The 15,578-nt window shown below is 46.7% G+C and overlaps 1 protein-coding gene across 2 annotated transcripts in view; it reads right to left on the bottom strand.

The window, feature by feature from the left end:
• Window positions 1-403: 403 nt before the first annotated feature.
• Window positions 404-15,578, bottom strand: part of LOC8050989 (RNA-binding protein 12) — a 31,495-nt gene continuing 16,320 nt past the window's right edge. For both annotated transcript variants that reach the window (XM_029970258.4, XM_002434361.5), the window contains exon 3: window positions 404-3,825. In XM_029970258.4, the coding sequence (XP_029826118.1) occupies window positions 717-3,797 (3,081 nt within the window). In that variant the 5' untranslated portion in view covers window positions 3,798-3,825 and the 3' untranslated portion in view covers window positions 404-716. The remainder of the gene's footprint in view (window positions 3,826-15,578) is intronic.

Here is a 15,578-nt window from a genome sequence, read left to right on the forward strand (position 1 = left end):
AACGTACATTTGCCGCCCAAATTTAGCGCTAGAGGTTCCAACCAAATGCCAGTCACAACACTAACCATTACCTTATTCAAAAGTTACCCGTTTGCCTAAAATTTTCAATGGGAAAATGGGTCCCATTTTTGCCCGTTTTCGGTACTTACGTATTCGAGAGCTCTGTCGGCCGCCATTTTCCCATTGAAAAATCACTTGATTTTTGCGTAACAGTGAGTGCTGAAACTTTGGCCTCTGGTTTGGACCTCTAGGGCGACATTTGGGCAAAGAATGAGCGTTCGGCAAAACGAAATTTATTTTTGGGGTTAAAAAAAAAAGAACTTAAGTTTTGGGGGAGGGGGGCATCCAGTACTTGCACTGAGAACAAGCGGGTAGCTGCAGCGTTCCCAAGAAAGGCAAAAACACACCACGAATAGATAATGAGGATCCTTTAATGCGTGATTTTTCGCGAGTTTCCGCGTGACCAGCCGACCAGCGAACAGAAATGAGATAACAGATGCAATGCAAGTGATTTCTGTACAATCGCGCGCGAATCGAGCGGGTGAACGAGACAGTACGACACACAAACACATCCACACAGTCACCTGCATCGAAAAACCGCGCGCACCATTCTGAGTTCATCCGTAAAATTTCTCATTAACAAAAAAAAAAAAAAAAAAAAAAAAAAAAAAAAAAATACGAGCGCCGAATGCGTTATTGCAGGAAAAAGGAGCAGCTCAGAGGAGGCCCAGTGTAATGGCCCTACCCTGCATGGGTCGGTTGTTGAACTTGGCCAGAGCTTCCTGCGCTTCCCTGGGCGACGCAAACGCGATCCTGGCGTCGCCCGTGGGCTGGCCGCGGTCACTGAATCGTCGCATCACTTTTTCTTTGGTCAGATCGAACCCGTGGAAGAAGGCGATGATGTCATCGACGCCTGCGCGGAACGGGATGTTGGTAGCCGTCACCACGCAGCCCGGCTTCCCAAACCCTTCCAGGGACCCCGGGCCCGCCGGCACGGGGGGCCCCGACGGCCCGCGCGGGCCCTCGCCGTCGTCGAACCGCCTCGGGGCCCTGAGCAGGGGCCCGGGGGGTCCGTTGCGGTCCGGGAACAGCGGGCCTCTCCTCTCTTCGGCGGGGTCCGGGAACAGGGGCGGCCGCTCGGCACGCTCCAGGAGGGGCCGCTTGACAGGGCCGGGCCCTCCGAGCTCGCGGCCTACGGGCGGCCCATGGTCCCGGCCCCGAGGAGGCCCCCCTTCGAAGCGATTCTCTGGAGGAGGAGGACGGTGGTGGCCGCCGAGGGCTTGCGCGACTTCGCTGTACGGGATCGTCTTCAATGTGATGGTGTGGGGTCCCAGCGAGGCGCCGTTCTTGAGGAAGGCGCGCTCGCAGTCTGCGTGTGCGGCGAATTCAGCGAAGGCGTGGCCAGTGGGCACGCCGTTGGCGCCGAGCATGATGTGGATGGCGCGAGGAATGACTCCCTGCGTACTGAAGAAGTCGGCGATGTCGCGGTCCGTCACAGTGTCGGGCAGGCCGAGCATGGACACGCATGTGTGCGCCAGAGGTACCGACCCGTGGCCCAACGGCGCCGGCGGAATCGGGCTGTGGTGGGGAGCCTCTTCTTCGCGGGTTCGCGGTGGTACTGCCGGTCCGTCGGGCCTCACGCCGTCCGCATTGCGCGCCAGGTGCATAGAGTCGCGGGTGCCGACTGTCAGCTCGATGTAGCGATGGCCCATCTTGCGCCGGTGCATGTTCATGGCCGCGTCGAAGTCTCGCTTGCTCGCGAATTCCACGAAGCCCGTGCCCGTGGCACGTCCATTGTGATCATGTTCCACGAACAGGTCCAATATGTTGAGGCCCGAGAAGAACTGGAGCACGTCTGTTTCGGAGCACGAGTAAGGAAGGCCCTTCATCACCACGACTGTGTTGTCGTCGCGCGGCGGGAAGCGGCCCCTGCCGCCTCCACCTGGGGCACCACCGGGACCGACGTCGCCGCCGCCGGGATGAGAGCCTCCAAACCGCGACGGCGGCGGCCCGCCCCCGCCGCCCAGGTACTCTGTGCGTTCGAACAGCTCTTCTGGGAATGGCACCAGCGTTATGGCGTCGCCCCCGAAGTTCTTGTAGTTGCCATGCAGAGCTTCGCGGGCGTCCCACTTGTTCGCGAAACGTATCACCAGGGTCTTCACGCCGGATTCCGCGGTGGCCACTCGGATGCAGCCGCTGAAGATACGCAGACCACGGAAAAAGTCCTTCACGTCGCGCGGGGTCGGCTCCCCCGTCAGGCCGCGCATCTCGACGCAGCAGCTCTCTTCGTTCCGACGCGAGGAAGACGAGTCCCGCGCAGGGGTCGGTCCCGGAGCGTCTGCCGCCGCCCTGCGCGGGGGCTCTGGGCCGGGGTCGGTCTTACTGAACGCAGGGGCACCGTCCGAAATCGGCCGTCGATCGTTAAAACCCGGCCCAGCATTCGGCCCCATGGGGCCTCTGCCACCCATCATGTTCCCTCCCATGCTGCCACCCATGTTAGCCCCCATTGCGCCCATTCCCATGCTACCAGGCATCGCAGCTCCCATGCCACCGGCCATCGCGCCACCCATCACACCGGGCATGACGCCGGCCATGCCCCCAGCCATGGCACCTCCCATTCCGCCTGACATGTTCGTGCCCATTCCCCCTGGTAGGTTGGCCCCCATCCCAGCCATGTTCGCTGCCATGCCACCCATGTTCTGTCCCATTGCGCCCATGTTTGGCCCCAGCCCGCCCATGCTCGCTCCCATCCCGAGCGGCATATTCGCCCCCATGCCGCCCGCCACGCTGCCGGACATATTACTGGGCATGTTGCCGGCCATCATACCCATCATGTCGCCGCCTGCTGACGGACCACCCATCATGGCATTCATCATGTTCATCGAAGCGAGGTTAAGTCCACCCAGTCCGGGCAACAGGGGCTGGCCAGCCATATTCACGGGACCCGAGAGTCCTTCACCTTGCGGACGCATTGCCGGACTCGTGCTCGAAATCGGGAAGAGAGGACCCGTGGCAGACGCTGCGGACGACTTGTCGGGCTCTGCGGAAGGAAAACCAGACGGCTGCTTGTCGTCCCAGGTCGGCTTGCGATCGGGCTCCCAAGCGGGCTTGGCCAGAGGCAGGGAAGCCAAGCCAGCGTCGAGTCCGCTCTGGAGACCTTGTAGCGCCTGAAGGCCCGGAAGCCCCTGAAGACCGGGAATGTTCAGAGGCCCCACGGTGCCCTGGAACGCGGGTAGCGGGGCCTCAGACCCGTTCTGCACCGGCTTGTTCGGCTCTTCGAGAGGGGCAGCATCGTTACCGCGGCTCACGGGCTCTTCGAAGCTGCGACGTCTCTCGTCTCCGCGCGAGGACCTGCTGCGCTCCTTGTCGCGGTCCCTACGGTACGACGGCGAACGGCTGTGGCTGCGGTCGCGACGCCGTCGTCGCGGAGAGCGGTCTCTCGAGCTGCTGCTAGTGGGGCCTCTTCGACCGCGGTCTTCGGGACTGGGTCGGCGACGCTCTTCTTTCTTCGGCGGTGCCGGGTTGGCATGCTGGGCCCGGGCCTGGTCAATGACGCGCTGCATCTCTGCGCGCGAGCTAAGCAGTAGCTTGATGCGCACCTCCTTGATTTTACCGGCATCGCGCTCCATGGCCTGCCGGGCGTCTTCGTCCGTGCTGAAGGCGATGAAGGCGTCGCCCTTGTCGCCGCCCACGATGTGCACCCCGCCTTCGGGGATACCCAGGCCCTGGAAGTAGCGCCGGATGTCCAGGGAGTTGGCCGCCCAGGGCAAGTTCTGCATCCGGATGATGATGGACATGGTCGTGCTAGCGCCGCTGCTTTCTTTCCTGCGAAGCACAAGGACCCAGAGGGCCGCACCCTGCTCAGTGCCGCGCGGCACGACGACGGCCCGGAGGCACCATTGGAGCAGAGCTGCCACAAATTAGGGTAAAGGACGGGAAGCGTCACTCAAGAGCTGCCGATACCCTCAGCTGCAGCACCGGTGTAACACTACGAGTCGGACGTGAACGCGTCCGTGCTCGGTTTCGCTCTATGGTAAATTTCAGTTTGTGTATGGTGTGGACCAAGCTAATGACTCGAAATGTAAAGGGATTGTGGAGCAATATAGCCCCCTCCCTTCTCCTCTAATAAATTTTGGTGAGCTTAGGCTAAGGAAGAAATGAAACATTGTTGCAACGAAGGTGAGAGAACGATGTACTGTAGTAGCCCCCATGATACATTCTCATTCGTAGAATCTTTCCGGGCATGTTCATACCTGTATACAAAATAAGTATAAGAAAACCAAGGGGGCATCGCACTTGTAGCATTTCTATGTATAGTCGATGACAGCGTAAGAGTTCGGGGAAAGCTTCTCCCACACCTTTTCAATTTAGCAGAGCAAGCGCAGGGCAGCGGGTCACCTCCTCTCTAGCGTTCGCTCTGTTAAGGTGGGAAGAGGTGGGAGGAGCTTCCCCTGATCTATTAACCTGTTGATCTTTGCTGTTCCACGCCACACCTGCGTGAAGACTATGAAAGATGTCTAGCCATAGGCCGACAATAAAGCAGTCTTTAGATAGCCAACATTCAAAACATCAGACTTATTAGGAGTGTGCGACTAGTAGTTCAAATCGAAATAGTGTCATTCCCATCTGCAACACCATAAAGAAAGCTGGCATGCTGCAGCTTCCTCTTGTACAGCAAAACAGCGGAAGCTATAAACAACTTATGTGCTGTTCAATTCGAAACCACTATTCGCACACCCCTAATATTTATGTGTATTGTGGTATGTTACCAGACACCTGACCATGCATGTAGATGTCGAGGAATAAACTGCAAATATGCAATGAACTAAGGGCCCCATGTAACGAATTACAGACGTCAGAGAGTGTTTTGGATATCTTTGCACTACTGATAAAATACAGGTGGAATGGTGGTTGGGTGTGTCCAGTGTATGCTCAAGGCCAGTGTGTCGCTTTCAGTATGAATCAGAGACCAGCTTCACGGAACAATATTACGCCAAAAATGTGCTACGACAAACAACAGATTCGCAAGCACGAAACAAAATTATCGCAACTTTTGTGCAGGTAACGATGGAATCCAATGACAGCTCCGGAGGTGTCTTACACACTTTTTTATGATCAAATCAACATTGCTGACATTTATTTTTCTATGTGCTCTTCGTGCACATCTCTACTTCAAGCAGCAAGAGAATAGAAAGTATTTCAAACCGACCACAACGAACATGAACGCTAGGTCCACAGACATCTGGAAAAAGCTACAACAGCAACAATCCCACCGACCAAGAGACTGCCAAGGGCTAGCTCGGCAAAATATGGGCCTAGCAAGGCACCCCACTTGCTCCGACGGTCCCTGGCCAAGACCATCTGGCTTGCTGAATGGAATATGCCGGCTTTCTAGAGCCTCTCGTATGAACAGTTTGATTGCTGACCTCAATTTTAGATTACGAGGTCAGCCTCTTCCCCTTGTTTTCCGAGGCGGTGACAAACGCAGTCGCCGAAAAGGGACTCTCATAGATTTCATCTCATTGTTTGTGTGATATCCAGCTCAAATAACTATTACCTTCGCAACATATGTATGCTTAGTTATCAGTATGCCATTTTTATTTCAACATGACAGTACGTCAATGCTGTCAAACAGTTCGTGGGAGCTATGCGATGCCGGTCCAAGCTTCTTTTGCTGAGTGTCATGCCACCCCAAAGCGCTTACCAAGGTGCGGTCCAACAGCACGAATCCAGAGCTTCGATCAAACGCGCGTATCCGCTCAAAGTGTGAACACACTTTTACGTGGCTCTTGCTTACACTCTTTTAGTTCAAATGTATCTCCTTGGACGTCTGCTCACTCCTGCATCTCCGAGGCCGTGAGAAACGCCGCAACCTTTTGTTTCTATCTATGCCTATGCCACTTTGCAAAGGAGCGGCGCGGGCCGTCTTTTAGCATCGATGACAGTTGTATTGACCTTGTAGCAATTGAGTCCATAGCACTTGACGAAGGCGGTTACCCGGCCTCGGCATTCGGGCTTATTTAAATCGTGGTAGCATCGAGATTTTACTGCACAAACACAATCCCCAGAAAAGCGTTGTCGGAAAGGCCGCCTGCGTTTGTTATTCAAAATTCACGAGCTCCAAGCCATGGAGAGTTCTCCGATTGGCTGTTCATGTTGCCGAAGACGCTGTCGCCATGGCAACAGCTTGCTCTCACGGAAATCAGATGCTTGCGGGGCAGCGGAAGTTCTAGTTTCTTCGTATGAGAACGTCGCTTTCACCCTATGACATAAGAACACGTTCGTGAATACCGATTTCTCCTCTTCGTATGATGCTCTTAACTTACAAACTTCTTAGCTAAATTGTTGTAGCCTAAGAAACTCTGTGAATCTCGCCGCAGAAATGGTGTTCATGTAGACGGAGAATGGTCAGTTGCAATTATCTGCCCAGCCCCCTTTCCCATCAGTCTATTTGAAGCTTGAATTGACAAAGTCATCTACTTTAGTTCTGCAAATTTACCGGCACCCAATATTCGAAGCAGGGCCGCTCGCCAAATTTTCCAGCACAGTAGAAGCAAATTCTTGTTAAAACATTTAAAGAAAAGCAGCAATTGGCAAACAGTTGAAAGGATAATCCTTTGCTACTCACTGTTTCACTAGCACCGTTTATAGCACATGAAAAGCACGACTTCCACCGAGTGTGTCTCCGCAGGCGAGAGCAAGGTTCGCGAAAGTCATCCAGGGAAGTGCCTCCTTCCACAGCAATGTGTGAAGAGTTTGTATCAGAAAAAAAGCTTGTTCCGAAAAAAATAAAAAGGTTTTTTGTTTTGTTTTGTAGGGCAATTAACAAGCTTTCTTTGTAAACGTTGTGTACCTTGTCGAACATTTACTGAAGTCCTGATGACCTGGTTCCATTGACAAAAAACCGACTGAGAACAGGGTTGTCAGATATCCCCAAATTTTTGTGGTAATGGTCCCGGCCTAGCGGCAGAGCATAAGCTCACACCACCTCGGGTCTCAAAGAATCAATGTTCACTGCAGTTGTTCAGGTGTTGAGAATTTCGTTCGAGTGCAAATGTTGGTCGGCGGTAAAGAGGCAGAAGGAGAGAAAAAGGTCCGGTGCCTTCTAATTATGCGTCAGACACCACCGTCGGGTAAAAACTTGTATTTGAGCTGAAAAAGCAAGACATTGTGGAAACCCGTATGTGTCATGTTAGTAGCATATCTATGACTGAGAAGTCAGCCGAAGCAGAAAATATATACAAGGTGTTTCTTCTGAAGCTTAACGAATTTGCTTACACAAAAGCCATGAAAGCTACAACTAATGTAGTTTCTGCTGGTGAGGTATACTGCCAGGGGGACACGATATACGAGGCCCATCGACACAAGACCTTTCCGGTAGAGTACACATATTCGCATATGACAGCACAATTTATAACACAATCTCATCGGAAACCAATAATCTCAAGCTTAAAAGTAATCTAAAAAAAATTGACTGGTGCAATAAATGGATGATGTCGCTAACAAATCGAAGTGGAAACTAATCAATTTCACTCGTAAAATGTCTTCTTTAATCTTTCAATATACACTGACAAAGGCTTGATTGCAGCTGTTCTAGTGTATAAAAATCTTGGCATAAGACTAACGCATAGCATTTCATGGAAACCTGACATCAGAGCCATTGCTGTAGAACCCTCCTGGACACCCATCCAGAGTCAACCCAAAACAGAGCCGCCCGATTCATCTTTTCCTACAACTACACCACTAGTATTTCTTCTCTAAAAAGGTCCACTTGGATTTGCACCCCTTCCAACATGAAGGAAGCTTTCTCGCATTTGATTTTTCCAAATTTACTAAAAAGCACCCCCCTCTTATACCCCCCGCAGTAGAATATCATCCTGCTTGAAAAACTAGTCCAATTAAATGAATCTCTCGTAAAACTAGTGCATTTAATGAATCATTCCTTCCCCATGCCACCGCTGAATGGAACCAGCTGCCATTCTCCCTTGTCACGGATGCAGTTTTATAATCTACTAGCCCATTTAAATTGAGTACATGCATAATTTCTGCTGCATTTATTTTTATATATTTTGGTCTTGTTTCTGCGATACTATTGTATCATTTGATATTCTACACACTCCCCTTTTTGGGTAATGCCCTAACTGGGCCTTTAAGGGTGAAAATAAATGAAGAACATGATGAACACCAAAGTTTTAAGGGCAATTAATTAATGTCATAGCAACATTATACATTGTTTAATTGTTAAGGGATGCAATAATTTGTCTGCCCCTTTAATGAAGCATGTGTTAAATTTTTCACTGAGAAGTGGTGATTCTCCATCATTGGGGAAGTCAATCGTAGTACTTATTCACAAGGCTGGCGACGTATCCAGGGTAGAAAATTATCACCTTATTTCTTTACTGTGTTTTCTCGAAAGTGTTAAAGTTATACTTCATTCAGAAACAAAGAACCGTTCAACTGTTTTATTCCAAAGGTCGCTCAGTAGACTTGCATGAACTTTCTTTGTGCAGTTCAACAGCTAACAAATAGACATAGTCGTGTAAGAGTTGATGTCTATCAGATGTTTTTGTACCAACTTCAGGTGCGTCTCAGAGATCGATGTACACCTACGAATGATAATAAATTGCATGCAAAGAATATTGCACAGTTGCTTTATCTCCCACTGATATCATGATTTATTTAAAAATTAGCTCAGCAGATAACTGCATGCTTTTACAAGCGGATGTGCCATGTATCTCAGGATGGTGTTCTACAGACCTCGCAGTGACGAATCCATATAAGACAAAAATATCGACTCTGCAGAGAACATGAAATCATTTATCATAATCTTCTCCGAAATACTATTCTTAATGTGTTCAACAGATTCGTGACCAGAGTTTATTTTGATAGCAATCTTTTGTTTTCATATATAATCCAGATTGTTGCCTTTGCTATTAGAATAATGGGATTGTATTTAGCTTGACAAGTAATTTCTCAAATCCCGTGTGTCGTTCGCTTATTTTACACCTTGTTAAGTTAGACAAGCTTTACAGTGCAGTGTGGAATTAAATGAGGGCACGTGATACAGCCTGGATCGAAAGAGTGCAATAACGTTTTATTTGCATTGTGTATGGGAAACGTTTTGGTAGCAGATGCTTTTCCGATTATGAATATATGTTGAATTGATTCTCACTACAATACTTGTCTAAAAGGATTGCACAGAACATTTTTTTTTCTGCCCAAGGTAGTTCACTGCGACTTAAGATTCTGATTTAATGACATCATTGCAGTTTCAGATGCCAATTCATGTATTTTAGTCATTTATTCCATTAAATTTATCACCACTGGAAAGAATGCAGATTTGCTTAAATAACCTGATGCGTCATGCTGATGTAATTTCAGAAAAGAGATTGTCATACGTCTTCTTAGTTTAGTGTTCTTGCTGAATCGCAATGCAATAGTACATACAGGGAGTTTTATAGGCTTTACAGATTTGTTTAAAAAAAAAATGTGTAAGCTACTACAGTAATGCTGTTTTGTGCAGGCGAGTTATATGGCCAAGGGTACTAATATTGGGACTAATCATCAGAAGAAGTCAACTAGGCAACTAAAATGTGTTTAAAAATTTTTCAATTGGTGAAAATAAACACGTGGTTCCAACTAGAAACTTGCTGAGCATCATCGAAAACCACTAAATCAGTCATTTTTAGAGACTGAGCACATGGGAAGCTCTAATGCACTAAAGTTGCCACTCGTACCAGAGGCACAAAGCCGATGGTGAGAAAACACATATAATAAGAAGCTGAAAAACTATGCGGGTGTGTGATCGCACGGTAGCTTTGCACCTGCAGCACGAGTTTTAACTTAAGCGCTCTACCATGCTCCACATGTGGTCAGTTTATTTTTCTTTTAAAAATGACTGATTAAACAGGATGCTCAACAAGTTTCTAATTGGAGCCATATGTTAATTCTTACAATTAACATATATTTTAGATAATTAGCCAATTTATTGCAACGATTACTCCCTATATTGTGCCCCTCCCCCTGGCCGTATAACACACCAGTATAAACCGCATTAGTGTAGCTTACTTTTATTTCTTTTAACAGATCTGCAAAGCTAATAAACACCCTGTATGTTGTCTCGTTGAAATCTTCACTGCACCACCACATTGTGACAAAGTGGGGCACGATACCTATAAAGCATCATTATTATTATTATATGCAGAAACACTGGAAACTATTCCAAAGAAAAGGTCTATGTGACATCATCACTGGCCAGAGGGGGATGACCTGAACCATGCAATGCTAGGAAATGCAGAGGATGACACTGCACCTCAAGTTCAAAAGCGGCAGCACAAAAATGTCTGCTCAATGCAAAAAAAAAAAAAAAAAAGCGTTGTTGTAGAGTATTTTTATACAATGTCCTACAAACACGCCCTTTCGCTTGAGTGACGACATCTTAACCATTTTTCCGTGAAATCTTTTTTTTAAGGTATTTTGAAGTGCAGACAAACCAATGTAATTCAGCTTGAGCGTGTAGGCTTGGCTATGGCTTTGACGCTACTTTACCGTACAAGTCATGCACTGAGTGCACCGACGTGTCACACGCTAGACCACTAAGTGCAACAAAGGAAGTCTTCACCCCAAGACAGGTATGTAAGACTAAGCACCCTACGCCATTGTTGTTTGCTAGAACACACTTTTCCTAGAAATGGTTCCCCTGTGTACTGTTGCTGTCATATGGCACAGACCTCGATCAATCTTTCTACGCTAAAGCCGTAAGGCAAGGCTCAATCAAACTACATTTTCATAAACAATCCAACAGCAGAAAAAAAAAAAAAAGAAAAATTGCAGAAGTGTTTTGTTGCGTTACAGCGCACATGAATTTATGTTTAAGGGAGGAGCAGGCCGGTACTATGTATTCATGGAATCAGCTGGACCAATTATTTCATTAATTACAAAAGAAATGAGCGAGACTGATAAAAAAAAAAAGCACTATTACATCCCAGCAGAGTGTGACCAAAATCGAACGGCCGCTGAAATGCCACACTATGTCGTTTCATAGATCAGCTTCCTTCCGATGCAGGGCTGAAGACCTTCAAAACGTTGAATTAGCTTGGCCTATATCGCATTGCTCATACCTGAACAAGTGTTCAGGCAGGGAGTCCGCTGTGGTAAAAATCCATCCCAACTATTCATTGATAAAAATTGCCCCTAATTGTTGACATTCCAAATACGCTTTATTGTCGCACACGCTGCTGTCCAATGAACATTATCCAGATAGGTGTGTGTGCCATTGACATGTACAACTTCTACACATGTTTGGGTAGTGATTAGGTATCCATTTAGACTATATTATGCTGATGGTTGTTCCACTTATACAGGTATATACAGTGTATATACTAATACTGTCAAATGAGAGGAATTTGGTAAGACAGGGGCTTTCAAAGCGCCAATGTTTGTGATGGTGTTGCAAGCAGCCCTGAAAAGAGTGTTCGTAGCTCATATATAAAGGAATGTCTCTTCCAGACTAGAAAATAGGCTAAACCCAACAGCATCTACACTAGCATAACTGCAGGTCCCAAATATTGGTAGAACTTGTCTATGATCAGTGTGTCTTAGATCAAGTAACACATGTATGACATAGAATCGTGGAGTATTTTAGAGCTTAATTATGATGAAACACACTATCTTGCCGAGTGGGTGTTAAAAGGCTGACAAAACAATGAGCTCACTCAGTAGTTTTATACGCAAACTTGCCAAAGTTAGTGCCAGAAAGAACAAGCTGCACCAATCCAGTCGAAACCCATCAGGGAGGTGACAAAGTAGATTCATAAGACAAAAGGCTAAGAATTGTAGCACCCCTGGAATAACATTTTCTCTAACAATTAACCCAAAATCTATAATGTAAAGTGGATACTGTCTACTTCTACCATCAAGATGCACTTTGGCACTCTATTTGACGTTGATATGAAATAGAAAATCGGCCTGCATGGCAATTAACAAAACAAGAACTCCAACTCTAAATGTTAAGTCGATGCAAAAAGCAATAGGACTACTGCAATATACTGTCCCAAAGATAAAATATTCTAATATGTTGCTGGAGAGGTACGTTGGGAGCACTTGTGTGAAAAAAATGACATGATCAAAAATTTAATTTTGTTCTCATTAGAAAAATAATATTTAAAAGCTGGTGTTTTTCTTATACTACGTCCTCCCATTCTTTTTTGGACACCAATTCAGGTTATTATTTTCGCTGGAATAAGACTGCTTCTCAAATAGATGGCTGTCCTATATTCCAAGTCAGTGCAAGAATACAGCATTAAAAAAACAAAACAATGCAGCATGTAAAGTTTTTGAGATTTTTTTAAAAATTATTTAAACAAGTTTTAAAGGAGATGTGCAACCATCTTAACATTGAAAGAATTCGCATCTTCTACTTTTGACATTGTTTATCTTGTCACAAAGGACGGAAAACACGTCTCCTTCCTTCGAAGTGTTGCAATTCCGCCGGGTAATCGCGAGACGAAAATTATAATGTTTCTCGACCTGCAGCACCGAGCGGTGGCCATGAGAACCACGCGGCACGACGTCAATGGTAGACTTGCAAAAAGATGGGAAGTTGTGCAAATACCTGCTCAATAAAAGATAATTTTTCTATAAATCTTGTTGTTCCAATATAAATGCGTCAAAAACCTGGTAGTTTTATTATACGGAGTTTTAGTGGCGCCATCTATCCGAGGTCAACAAAACCGTCAGCCGCCACAAGCCGGAAAGGGATGGGTCAGAGCCGGACGGGGATGGCCGGACCCGGACGAGACTCTCCTCCTTTCGCCATGTTGATCGCATTGCGCAAGCATGTGGTCACGTGGTCGCGAGCGGACGAGTTCTCGCTGCTCACTAATGGCTCTGAAGAGAGCTTCACCGGAATCCCGCGCGTCCCCCATTGACGTCGCAGCGCATGTGACTCGGAAGATGGTGAAGGAGTTGAAGTGGCAAAAACCTCAATCTTTGTCCATTTTTCAAATAAAAACTAGGACATGCAGGCAAAAGCGTTTTTTTATTCTTTACTTCAGAAAGGCCGAGACACCAACTCCCAAATTATTTAAGCACAGCACTGAAATTGTTGAATAGCTCCTTTACGCTTGGAACAGTTACCTGAGGTATTGCATCCTTGTCACATGCAAGGTAATAACAAAATGTCAGTTTCATAAATCCTCGAATTGAGTGCCCGAAAATTCATGGCATCCATTTGGAGCAACCATCAGAAAAACTTTGATAAACAGATAATTAATTACGAGAGCAAAAACATTAGGAAATATTACAGCGAAGCTATATATGACTTGAAGGTCAAGGTTTTTTCGTGTGTTGACAGAACAGTAGTCGACAGAAAATTATTGCGCGCACTTTATCATTGTTCGCCTTATCATATATCATGTGGTTTTGACACTTGTTTCAATAAGAAAACCACAAACCATGTGTCAAACCCACACGACAGATAAAGGGAACATGACAAGCACCACGTAGCACTCCCTGCATGCGTTTTTCGGTAAAGATTGCAGTTGCATAAGCTGCCAAGGGGACGGGAACTGCAGCGTATGAAGTCTCTCATATGTAAGTTTCTTTTGTCAATCATTTGATTTAGACCCTTTTGCTGTTTACAAACATGAACTGCCGCTTGCGTCCCAAGCGACTTACAATCGCATTGTCTTTGCAAAGTCTGTTGAGCTTGCTGATGTCACCAGTGCTAGAAAGCATAAATGCTACATGCACAACAAAGTTGGAGGTTTAACGTAGGCCTTCGGCTGTACAACATTACACCTTGGAGGAGGCAAGTTGGTTTTCAAGAATACTCTATAAACATTTCAACAGACCTCGCACTCCTTTGTTCTTTTGGCATTCACCAGAGAACTGGTGATTAAACATTTCAAGCAGCGGTGTTAAGGTAGCCTTTGTTCATTCTTTTTACAAACCGGAAGTTCTCTGGGACGTCAAAGACTGGAGCACCACCGGGTGGTGTTCGCCATAAAAAAAGGCCTATAGTGCAGTGGGAAATCGTTGCAGGTGATACCACAGCTTCGCTGGCCAAACACCTTCATAGCATGGATTGGGAGCCCTAAAGTTTTATTGGATATTTTGAGTTCAAAACAGACCGAGATGCTCTAGCAAAACAAACGTTTTGTCAAACTTCAGTCGACTCCAAAGAAACGGGCAAACTGAAACATTAAAGGAGCCATGAAACGCTTTTCCACCTTTTTCCTGTTAAGCTTTTTTTCTTCCGACTCATAAATCACACATTCTACTAAACAGTTCAAGAAGACAGAAAGGGGGAGTCCCCTCTTGCTCGGACTCTCGTTTGTGTAATCTGGACACATCCATTCTCCCCCTAGAAGATTAGCCCGTCGCTCAAAATTCAGACAAAAGTTGCTTTCCCCACCCCGTTTATTCCGAAGTTGGCAGTGCTGTGGAAGCTACATGCTCCTTGGGCCATCCACACTTTTGCCACTAGATCACGCTCTCTCGCGCATACCCACGCGCAGAGAATGAGGTCAGGTGATGAAAGGGGGGCGGCTGATTGGTCCGGCAAGTGCGTAGCTTCCACCACAATGTCAGCTTATGGGCGAAGTGAACAAGTGAGCTCTGGTGTCGTGCGACGTTTGTTTGGGCCCAATGACTCACTGCGGAGTCCGCGGATGAATCACAGTGAAGAAGCAGAGAGCTCACGAAGGGAAGGAAGTACGAAATAGTCCGCTGTGTTTTCAAATTTTCGTACCGAAAGTCAGGCGTTTGACTTCCTACCTTTTTTCTTCTGGCCCACTGAACGAAGCGCTATTAGTAAAATCCCAATATAAATTGATTTATTCCAGCCCAAAGTTTGTTTCATGGGTCCTTTAAATCTGACTGGGAGTCCAGCCAAATCCAATAAACATTCTGGTAGATCTTTTGACATTGTGACTGTAATGGTCTGGACTTCTAAGTTCTTATCATGGTAGCTTCCAATGGTACCCAGCTCATAAAATACAACTTGTCATCCCATTCATAAACATTAAGCTAGGATGACATTTTATGTATTGTTTCGAACAGCATCTTAAGATGACATTTTATGGATTGTTTAAGAGCATCTTACTCAACTTGCAGAAATACCTGCTGTTCCCGAGAAAAATGGAAGGCAACCAATTTATTTGTTGCTGTTTTTTCTTTCAATATTGATTCTCACAGTCGTGAAACATGCAATAGGTATCGGTTCAAAGATGTGACCAGTCTTTTCAAACTGGTTCTAAGCTTAAAACCAAACTACCTTTAGCCAGGACTGGCATTACCAGATGCTCTACCACACTTAATTTAGAAAAGAAAGTATCTTTTAGATCAATCGAAACTAAGATGAGACGACACTTAGATTGTTGTCGAGGGAAAATTGGAGCAACAAAGACCGGAATGTGACCAAAATAATCTCCCATGCCAGAGGGTGTGGACTTGCAAAACAGTATAAATAAAAACCCGTGTTCAGAGGAGCAAGATTGAAATTAACCACTGCCTTAAATTTTGTACACTTAAAGCACTAGACTGACATTTGAGATTGCTGCCAACCTGCATCCATA

The sequence above is a fragment of the Ixodes scapularis genome, unplaced genomic scaffold (assembly GCF_016920785.2).
Source record: "Ixodes scapularis isolate PalLabHiFi unplaced genomic scaffold, ASM1692078v2 PGA_scaffold1__304_contigs__length_218370807, whole genome shotgun sequence".
NCBI lineage: Eukaryota > Metazoa > Arthropoda > Arachnida > Ixodida > Ixodidae > Ixodes > Ixodes scapularis.